The sequence below is a fragment of the Pyrgilauda ruficollis genome, unplaced genomic scaffold, assembly GCF_017590135.1.
Source record: "Pyrgilauda ruficollis isolate IOZ18807 unplaced genomic scaffold, ASM1759013v1 scaffold56, whole genome shotgun sequence".
Taxonomy (NCBI): domain Eukaryota; kingdom Metazoa; phylum Chordata; class Aves; order Passeriformes; family Passeridae; genus Pyrgilauda; species Pyrgilauda ruficollis.
Genome location: NW_024527266.1, coordinates 3,579,663 through 3,589,773, shown reverse-complemented (window position 1 = coordinate 3,589,773; position 10,111 = coordinate 3,579,663). Strand labels below are relative to the sequence as shown.

Sequence of the window (10,111 nt, the reverse complement as noted above, 5' to 3'; positions counted from 1 at the left end):
TGATCCTGCCCACATATTTCTCAGTGAGCTCAGGTCTTGCCTCTGGGCTCTCAGTGCTACTTCATTTATCCAAAGGGATAAATTCTCCTCTCCTGTTTTCCAGGCTGGCATGCCACAAGTGCCTCAAACCTGCACACCACACGTCAGGGCTTGGCTGCACACTGGCCTGAATTACAGCATCCAGTGCTGCATCATCCTAATCCCCTCTCATTCCCCTTCTTCCTAAAGTGACAAGCCTGGATGCAAATATAAACGCAGGAAAGAACCCCGCCAGCTCTGCCTCTTGCCCCTTCTCCTCTCATGCCCTCTAGCCCTCTCCTGCCTTTGCCTGGTGCCTCACCGCAACACCGCAGAGGTACCAGGCGCTGCGGGTCACCCCCCAGGCCTCCCGTATTTGCTGGGGAAAGGCTCGCAGGGAGCGGGGGAGGCTTGAGGAGACGGCTGGAGGCGGGAGGGAAGAGCCTCGCTTGCCGCCTGCCGTCAGAAGTCTGAACTGAAGAGGAGGATTGCCGTGATCCCGACGCCTCGGCCAGCAAGCCCAGGCCGGGGCCCACGGCGGTGTGCAGCCAGCAGGAGCTCCCCTCTGGTGGCTGCACACCTCCCCGCCCTGGCACGGGCGTGCCCAGCTGCATCGCCAAGGCACCGCGGGAGCTGTGACTTCCAGCTGTGCACCACCAGCTGCCTGTACAGGGAAACTTCATTACAAACTCCACCTGCCCTCCACACCTTTCTAGATGGCCTGCATTAAGGGAAAAAACATGAATTTTACCTACAAAAACCAATAACCTGTATTTATGGTTTGACTCTAAGCCAGAATTCAGTGCCAAAGCTCAGCAAATAAGTAAACAAAGAACTTATGCTTTTAAGTCACCTGCAAGGCTTCAGGCCACTTTTTCAGCAGAAGCTTTCCTCCTGCAAGGTGCAAGCCTCTGTTCAGGAGGAACAGAAGGTTTCACCAGGAGGAGCTGTCACACCCACACATGACATTATAAGGAAGAGAGCAAGCCGCACGGGTGCCAGTGACTGTAGCTATAAGTTATTTATTCTGCAAAATAGAGGTATCTTCTATGGAGTTGAACACTGGAATCACAGCATTATGAATTGAGTTGTGGAAACATTATGACAGCACACACACACACACTCAGGCACACACGTGTACACCTACACACGCGCACACACGCAGCCTTCGGACGGGCCCGATCCCGCAGGATCCACAAGGAGCCCTCTCCGCACATTTATTTGCAAAAACCTGTACTGAGGGCTGCACTCAAGACCCCCACCCCTATTCACAGGGCTTCCCAGGGCTGGGCAGGATTGGGAGCATGGCACAGGCAACACGTGTGTAGTGCACAAGATCCCCTGCTCAGTGTGCAGCACATCCTGGACAGGAGTTAGCTCTGGGCAGAAGGCAGCCCTCAGTGGAACATTCTCACCCTTGCCTCAGTCTCTGCTCACATAGACGAGCACAAGGTGTCTGCAGGAAGCAGACACAAGTTAGGACACAGTCAGTGCTCCCTGCTCGCCATGGTCCATGTTCCAAAGCCGGTAAAACTCTGCAAAATCCACGTAGGGCTCCACACGGCCATCCTCATCTGGCTGGAGCGAGTGGGCGGGTCGGGAGCGGAAGAGACCTCCATCTGAACTCGAGCTGCTGCTCTGCGTGTGAGTATTGGTCGACTGCAGCGTCACAGTTGGGCTTTGGCTGAGGAGGGAAAAAGAGAGAACATAAACATCTTTAATTCTATTCCACCTGATGCACTGGACAAGAAAAGCAATAGAACAAGCACCAGTTTCTCCACAGATCAAGCTGTCCTAACAGACAGGTAAAAAGTTGCAGTCACTTGCTGTATGAGAGCACTCAAAAGTGTTGAGAACTGATTGGAATTGACAAACACCAAAGGTATCTGATTCACATTAACTGGAAGGCCTTAAGTACAACCAGGCATCTGAGGAACAGAGAGGAAGCAGAAAAAAACAGGCATGCACTCTGCTGGCCTCCCCATACCCAGAACAGCATGAGCTTTACGGGAAGAGTCTGGCAGCGAGGAAAGCTATTCTTGCATGACCTGTGCTGCAGCCAAAGCAGCTCCAGTGCGTCAGCCTCATTGTTTCTGGAGCTACAGAGCACAATACCCACAGCACTTCTTCACTGTGCAGCGAGTACACACCACGCTGTGCCAAGGGCTCAACCTAAACCACAGCCACTAACTAGTATGACCCTGCAGAGTGGATCCAAAGAGGATCCCAATTCCAACCTTTAGCCACCTTTTTTTTTCCTGGGCTGCGCCTGTAAGCAAATCAGCTTCAGCAGCGCAGCCTCTCCAAGAACCTTACAGGTGACCTGCATAATCCCTCTTCCTTGCTGCAATGAAGGGCACCCACACTCCCTCTGTGCACAGCACCTAACACACTTGGCACACAAGGTCCAAAGAGAAGGGCTGCTCACTGCCAGAATGCCCTCCACGAACAGCAGCAAATGCTGCTCCCAAGGCATGTCGCCAGAGCTGGCTTCAGAGCTGTTGCTTCACTCATTCCCACTCCTCACGCAATCGCTTTCCAGCTAACACATTATGCTGGCTGTCAAAGCTGTAGTGGGGGGGAGCACACTCCAGATAAGGGACTGACTGACAGGTAACTGACAGCTGTCTCTGCTTTTCAACCACTTTATACAGTGTGAGGTGCCGGGAAAACTCTGGGAAGTGAGAGAGCAGGACTTTACTTAGTGAGGGTGGGAGTGGCTTCATCCAGAGTTGAGCTGCTGTGGGCACCATTGACCATCTGGCCTTGAGAAGGCATGACAAGAGACAGCGTGACACTTGTCTTGCTTGTGCTTTGGGAGCTGGAATATGGCACAGAGACTGGGTAGACACGGCCTCCTGAAAAGGGAGAAAACAGAAGTTATAAAATGCAGCTCAGACATGAGCAACTGGGCGTGCAGCACAGCAGCAAAAAACTCCAAGAATTTGTATCAAAGTGCCCTTGATGCTGTACTGTATACTGTCAAATTGTCACAGATTCCACATCTCAAAAGCCAATAATCTTGTTTAATAAGGAAATTCCTTCTACACCAGCTATCTCCTCTCCCAGTGTGAGGTGAGTGCTAGATCAATCAAGAGCTCTTCTCTTCCTCACCCCATTTTGTTACATTCTCTCCCCAACACACCTTGCGTTGGTGTCAGCGTGGGCTGGCTCATCTCACCCAGGGGGTACCCAAAATTCCTCACAAGCAGTGTCATGTCTTCGTGACGGGGACAGAACTTGGACCGCTCCCCACCACTGGCAAAAGTGTCACAGTGAATGCGCTTAACTCGGTCCACCACTGCTTGTGCCACAGCATCCAGTGACGTCTGCTTGGCAAACTCTGTGGCTATCATGGCTGCAATTTCCTGAGCAGAGAAGGGGAAAAAAAAAATCACCAGAGGAAAGATTTGTAGATTTTGGAGGAAACCTTTTCCTGCCATCTGATCTAAGGGTTTTTATGGCAACTCATCTGACTGTGATGCTTACCTGCTGATAATGTGCCTTTGTGCCTTGAGTCATCCCACTCCCTCTAATGGGCTACTCCTAAGGGACAGGCAGCTGCCCAGAAGAACGGGCTTGGCAAAGCAACTCCCATATCATTAGACTGGAATGGGGTGGCACAGGCATTCAGCTTGGCCAGCAGTGACAGCACAGATGAGGAGGACAGCCTGTATGAGAGCAGCTGACACCGCTGGAGTGAGTCAATACCCATGGGAATGTTTCCCTTATGAGCAGGCTCACCTGGTTGGCCTGCCCAGGCCCATGAGCTGCCTCCAGTGCTTTGTAGAGCCCTTCGGACATGAGCACCAAGAAGCCCGTCACCCCATCGAGCGAGTGCCCTCCGTGGATTTCAGGCTCTGCTATGATGGGCTTAGATTTAGCAGCACTGGAAAGAGACAGTAATTTAGCATTTAATGGTGACTTAGTAGGTGAGAATGGAGTGATCATGAAGAAAAGGAGGGCTTGAAACCCCAGAGGTGAGTTCTTCTGACCTGAGCAGTTCAATATCAGTGTAGCCATACTTGACTTTGTAATCTCCAATGCGCCGAGTGCTTTCCTGCCCACGAATAGTTCCCACTTGTTTTATTTTCCCTGCATCCAAGCCTGTCAGATGGAAAACCAAAAATGCTTCATTAACTTTGTGAGACTTGCAGAACTTCCTCTGAGAAAAGAAATATCCACAGTTACATAGAACTGTAAGACAAAACGAGACACCAAAGACTCATCAGGAGCTAAACAGGGAGAAAAGGAATATCTGTGTTTGAAGGGACACCTTTTCACTAGATCCAAGCTGGGAAGGAGAGAGAAGGAGGGAGACACACACAGCCCAACAGGCATACTCTGAATGCAACAGCTGGCCCTGAGACAAAGTCCACACCCTGGTCCAAAGCCACCAGAAGCAGCTGGCCTGGCTGCACAGGCATTTGCCGAAAAGGCAGGGGAACATCTGCGCCTGCCAGCTCCAGACTGTGTGATGGGAGGAGAAGGCAGGAATGAGGAAAACGTATGTGAAGGATTTTTCTTCCACCTGTAACTGACCCCTGCTCCTAAGCTCCACATGGCAATTTCACTAATACATGAGACTGCAGAGAGAGGCTGTGGAGCCTCCCTCACTGGCGACATTCAAGAACCTGTACAACGTGCTCAGGGATGACCCTCCTTGAGCAGGAGCTTGGACCAGATGATTGATCCACTGTGGTCCCTTCCAACCTTACCCATCCTGTGATTCTGACAAAAGGAGAACTTTCTACAAGAGGCAAAGATTTTGCTCAAGTGCTCAAACTGATGTGGTCTACTTCTAAAATAAGAACAATGATCAAGCAAGTATTTATTTAAATAAACTTAAGGTGATATAGGGCCTAGGAAGTAATCCCATCTTGAAGAAGGTTCTAACAGGGACCATCTGAGTGCTGCTACTGTTTGAGGCAGGACTTGGAGCAGATGAATCCACTTACCTGGTCTGTTCTGGCAACCCCCCTTCCCTCATTATACCTAGAGTTATCAGCCAGAAAACACTGAGATTTTATCTCGGGATGGATGACTGTCCTCAGTACAAGGTGAAGGCAGGGGTCCAGCTGAAACTCTCCCTTTGAGTCAAACCAAGGCTTGCTGCACAGATGGCTCCACACCTACCCCAGCAGTAAGACACAAGTCCTCCATCTGCTGCAGACCGCAGCTGACTCATCAACATGGCCTGGCTCATTTGCCAGCTCCTGGCAGGGAGGTACACGCCACTGACAGACACAAACACAGGGAGGCTCCCAGGACGCCAGGAGAAGTCATGTCTAAATCACAGCAACTCTCCCAGGCTACTGAACAAGCTGTGATGTGCCAGCTGAAGAACCACAACATCGCAAGACCTCTCCCACCCCTCCCCCAAGACAGGGGTGGCACAGGCACCATCCTGACAAATGCTGTCCCCACTACCTCTTATCACTGTGCTTCAACCTAGCCCCAAAACCCCCCTTGGGCCCCTAAAACAGCCTGTGCACAGTCTTGTTCCACAGGATCTTCCTTCTGCTGGGACTCTAGGCAGGGGCACCAGTGCAGTGCCAAGTTAAGGTTGGTACATCTAACAAGTCCCTATGGTACATCTAACAGTTCTGCTATGGACTGCAGCTAAATTCTGCATTTTTGATAGTAAAGACAATCAAAAAGTCTCTTTCCCTGGATTCTTGTATTCAGTGTTCTGTTTCACAGCACATATCCCTAGTGCAGGGAGAAGTGGGAATAAGAGAAATAGAATAAAACAAGACCTAGTAGCAGAAATTACCACATCAACAGCCTCACCCAATAAGAATATATCTGCCAGGTGAATCTAATGAAGAATGCCACCTTAGATCTACCTAAATAAAAGTACAGGACCCAAGTATCTCAATAAGAAGAATTTGGTACTGACAATCACACAAGTGGTCTGGGTTTAGCTCTAGACCAAGAAAGCAAACGTGTCAAACACTGTAAAGGAAAAGAGAAATTGCCTAAAGCAAAATGTCAGCATTAAGAGTTCCGTAGTTACTGATGTGAGAGAAGTAAATGCCAGTGCTTGGCCTGGCTCTGTCTGAAGTGAAGCTGCTTTTTTCCAGCAGCAGCTTGTACAAAGGCAAATTGAAATGTACCATCCTGAGGGTGAGGCATAACACAGAACTTAAAGCAGCATAAACTGTGGTTTGCCTCCACAGGAGCCATCATACATTGTCTGCTTCACTTCTACCCTCTGGCTCTGTGCTTCCATTCCTGCCTTCCTATCGACTGCAGCAACAGCTGGAGGGCAAATCAATGCCACTTTGGCAGCTGGACACAAAACTAACACTCAAAACTTGAAACAAAAGCGTAGTTTTCTGCTGGGTCAGCGAGACGAGCTTACTCACCCTGTAGTCCCAGAATGGCCAGAAAGGCACAAAAAGAAGGCACTGAACTTGTCATCTGAAAACACAGTAAGCTTCTTTTTGTGGTTATTTATTGTTCCTGTGGCTTGAGTCATTCTTGGTGCCCCAGATAAACAGTCATGCGATGTTCTCAGCTAAGAACATGAAACCCAAATACTCACCCAGCTGCGAGAAGCGAAAAAGTTCATCTTCATTCTCTGTCGTATGGTCCACGTTGAGCTGAGTCACCTGCAGCCCATCCACCGTGGACTTGCACAGCAGTGCCCGATTGGTACCTGCAGTGGGAGCAGCGAGATGAGGCACCAGATAGCTCTGCCATTAACAGGGAGAACATATCCAAAGGGAAAAGGAACAGAGACGGGAATAAAGACAGAAAAGAAGAGAAAGGCTCATGTACTCTCATCATGATCTACAAAAAGCAGCCTTGCTAGCAGCATAGTACAGGCCTGCTAGGCAGCTCTCCATCCAGACCTGAGCTGCTACCTCCCAAGAAAGTCCTCTATTTCACAGTGAACCTGCACTCCTCCTCTCAACCTGTTTTCCCTCCATTCTTTGGCCACACACACCACATCAGCCAGCATCTGCAGGGATGAAGAGCCAGGCTGATTTCAAGTGCTTGTGTAAGCAGCATATTGCTGCTTGGCCACAGACCAAAGAAACTGTCCCCCCCATGCAAATGTCTTTTACTTCCTAGAGGCCCTGCCATCCGCAGGAATGCTGAGACTGAGCCACTGACAAAAACCAACTCACCCACATTGGCGATGTAGAGTTTGTTGTTGAGAACGACAGCCACAATAGCCATGGCTCCTCCAGAGATCTCCTGCTCTACAACCTTCAATCTCTCCACAATCTTCTGGTACTGAGGAGGGAGCTGGTGGTGAGGGACACCCTGGAAGCCAAAATGAGGGCGAAGCTTAAACACACAGTCCACAACACAGAAATCACAGCTGGAATAAAAATTCTGCAGGGAGAGGACTCATCTTGGTATGTCTTAGCCTTGTGTCATGTACAAGACATAAAGCTTTCTGTTCAGTCCTATTGAATGACACAGCTTTGATACAATTCTGGAGAGGACAGTCCAGCACACTTGAAGAACAGAGCCCATATTTGCCCAGATGCCATGCAAATTTGAGGCCCTTCCTCTCATCCGCATGGGTTTGTCCTGGAAGAGCCACATGTAGAGGCCGAACTCCTCTCTGTGATACACTCAGCTCCTTACTCAGATAACCAGTGTCAGGTCTAAGCAGTGCAGTAGGAACAGTGGGAACTCTGGGACATGGAGCAAGGCACTTGCTTCACTTCATGCAGGCTTCCAGAAGAGAACCATGGAGAAGTAACTTTCACTTACAGCCTCCCTTGGATCAAACTGACTAATATGCCCAAATCTCATCCAGCAAGCTGGAAGGTGGGACCTCCAGCAAACTCTGTTCTTAATGTTACATTACCTCTGGTAGCTGAGACTGCAGGCTGGCCTTCTCTGCTAAGGCATCATCAATGGACTCCAGGAAACTTCTCTCCACCACATCAAAAGCCTAAAAAAGGCCATAAAGAGAATCAAAGCACTTTCTGATGCCTACAGCCTTTGGGGCTACTCATCCTCACCTCTCTAAGACCAGCCCATAAGAGTGGATGATCACTGCACATACAGACTTTCAAGGACCACTACAGCACATGGAAACACAACTGTTTCAGCCCAACTAGTTAACAGCTTGTAAAAACAATCTGCAACAACTCAAAACAGAAGACAACACCATAAAAATTACATTCACAGCAATGTCAGAGACCTATCTGATCTTGTGTGTTGATCCTGTCACTCAAGAAAGCACACTCACAAATCCATCTCCCCACACATTAACTTCTCCCCTTCACTCACTGTCATCTCCCTCACAGGCTGACTTGTTCCTACACGTTCAGGGAAGGCTGGCTGCAGCTTCCTGGAGAGCTCTCAGCACTGCGCTGACGGAGCCAGGGGACAGATGGGATGAGGCAGGAGCGAAACAAAGCACTACAGATGCTCAGGATGAGTGCAACTGCAACCACCAGATGTTTCCAACCCCCACAGAAACCAGATGCTGTTCCCCTGATGGCAAAGAGGAGGTGGGTAATGCAAGAAGCAGGAGCTGTTCCCACTCAAAGCTTCTTTACCTGCAGCAGAACTCGACGCACGTCAGCATCGCTGTGATCTGCATGGAGCTGGCCCAGCAGCAGCTCTGCAGAGAGCCGCTGACCCACGAAGTTGGTGACTCGGTTGCCATCATAACCATTGAAGACACCATAGAGGTAGCAGTTGTTCTCACTCCTGCCAAGAGGGCAGAAGCAAAGAGGTCACACAGATCTCTTTAAGACACAGATACAAGTCCCAAGTTCCCATAGACACCTCCTGCGTGCTCAGGCCCCACCCTCTTCTTCCACTCCTGTGTGACAAACTAAATACCTCTTCTACCTGCACTTGTGCCAGCAGGAATCAGTGTCCCAGGTGCAACCCACTTACCTGAATTTTAACCAGTTATCTTCCAAGGGGTGACCCTCTGTCCCCTTGCCATCTGCACTGTAGGAACGGTTTGGAGCTGAGCCCACCCCAGAGAGATGGCAGGATGGTAAGTCATCTGTCCAGCTGGGCTGCTGTTCCTGGCAGGAAGAGGAAAGAGACCATGTAAACCCCAAAGAGGTTGAAGTGAAGATCATGGTCCAGTACAGGTCACCAGTCCACCACCACCCTCTTCTCAACACTCCTCCCTTTGCTAACTAATAGCACAGCCAATAACTCCACATTTCTCCTCTGCAGAACAACATCACTTACCACGTCCCTTCCCTCTGAAGCTGAGCTTTGGCTGCACTTCGGCTCTTGTTAACGAGCAACCAGATGCAAAATTTCCACGCAAGTTTTGCACTCCATACAGCACAGCAGAGCACAGCACTAGCTTAGCTATTCCTATGGTCAATCAGATCCTCATGCACCCCTGGCACGGGAGTGCAGGGAAAGCTCTGGACCCTCCCATGACTACTCAACCAGGACAAGGGACTGGGGCCTGATGCTGCAGGCAGCAATTACAGAAACATGCTTGGGGCCGCCATCTCCAGCCAGGCCTGCAGGCGCCAGCTGCCCCCTCACACAGCGGGCACCCCGAAGCCCGCAGCAGTGGCACGGCCCCCCAGCCACCTGTCGCCACCGTGCGCTGCAGAGCGGCCGGTCAGCGCGGCGTGAGGGCCGCTGACCACGAGGGACCCCCGCGGTCCGGGCCCCCCTGCGCTGAGGCGGCACAGGGGGCGGGAGAGCAGCAACCCACCGCCGCACGGCGGGGAGACCTCCCCCTTCCCACACGGCAGCGCGGGGGGCGGGTGAGGAGGAGGCCCGGGGACTCCCTCGCACCCACCTGGGGGGTGCGTGTGCACGGAGGGGGGGAAGATGCCACTCACACTCTGCAGCAGACTCCTCCTCTGCGCCGCCATCTTGCAGCGGGAGCGGCCGCCTCCCGCCCGCCCTCCGCCGCCACAGCCCGGCCCGCTCGGGCCCCGCCCCCGCGTGAGGCGGCGCCGGCAGGGCCCCGGGGACGGGCACGGAGCTGGAACCCCGGGAGGTGTGCCTGGCCTTGCGCCTTCCTTCTGCTCTGGGCGGAGTGCAGGCGTCTCCATTGCTTACCCGTGGCCTTCAAATGTGTGAGGAAGAAGCACCTGTTGGCCGCCACTGCCAGCGTGTGTGTGTG

General features: G+C 51.5%; 1 protein-coding gene across 1 annotated transcript; it reads right to left on the bottom strand.

Moving 5' to 3' along the window:
* Positions 1-1,024: 1,024 nt before the first annotated feature.
* On the bottom strand, positions 1,025-9,906 carry TAB1 (TGF-beta activated kinase 1 (MAP3K7) binding protein 1). The gene is made up of 11 exons (XM_041481715.1): positions 9,825-9,906; positions 8,899-9,035; positions 8,553-8,706; positions 7,853-7,939; positions 7,158-7,296; positions 6,569-6,682; positions 4,014-4,125; positions 3,763-3,907; positions 3,164-3,386; positions 2,720-2,876; positions 1,025-1,702 (listed from the first exon to the last, which is right to left on the bottom strand). The coding sequence occupies exons 1-11, from the start codon at positions 9,855-9,857 to the stop codon at positions 1,495-1,497; spliced, it is 1,509 nt and encodes a 502-aa protein (XP_041337649.1). The 5' UTR covers positions 9,858-9,906; the 3' UTR covers positions 1,025-1,494.
* Between the last annotated feature and the right edge of the window lie 205 nt (positions 9,907-10,111).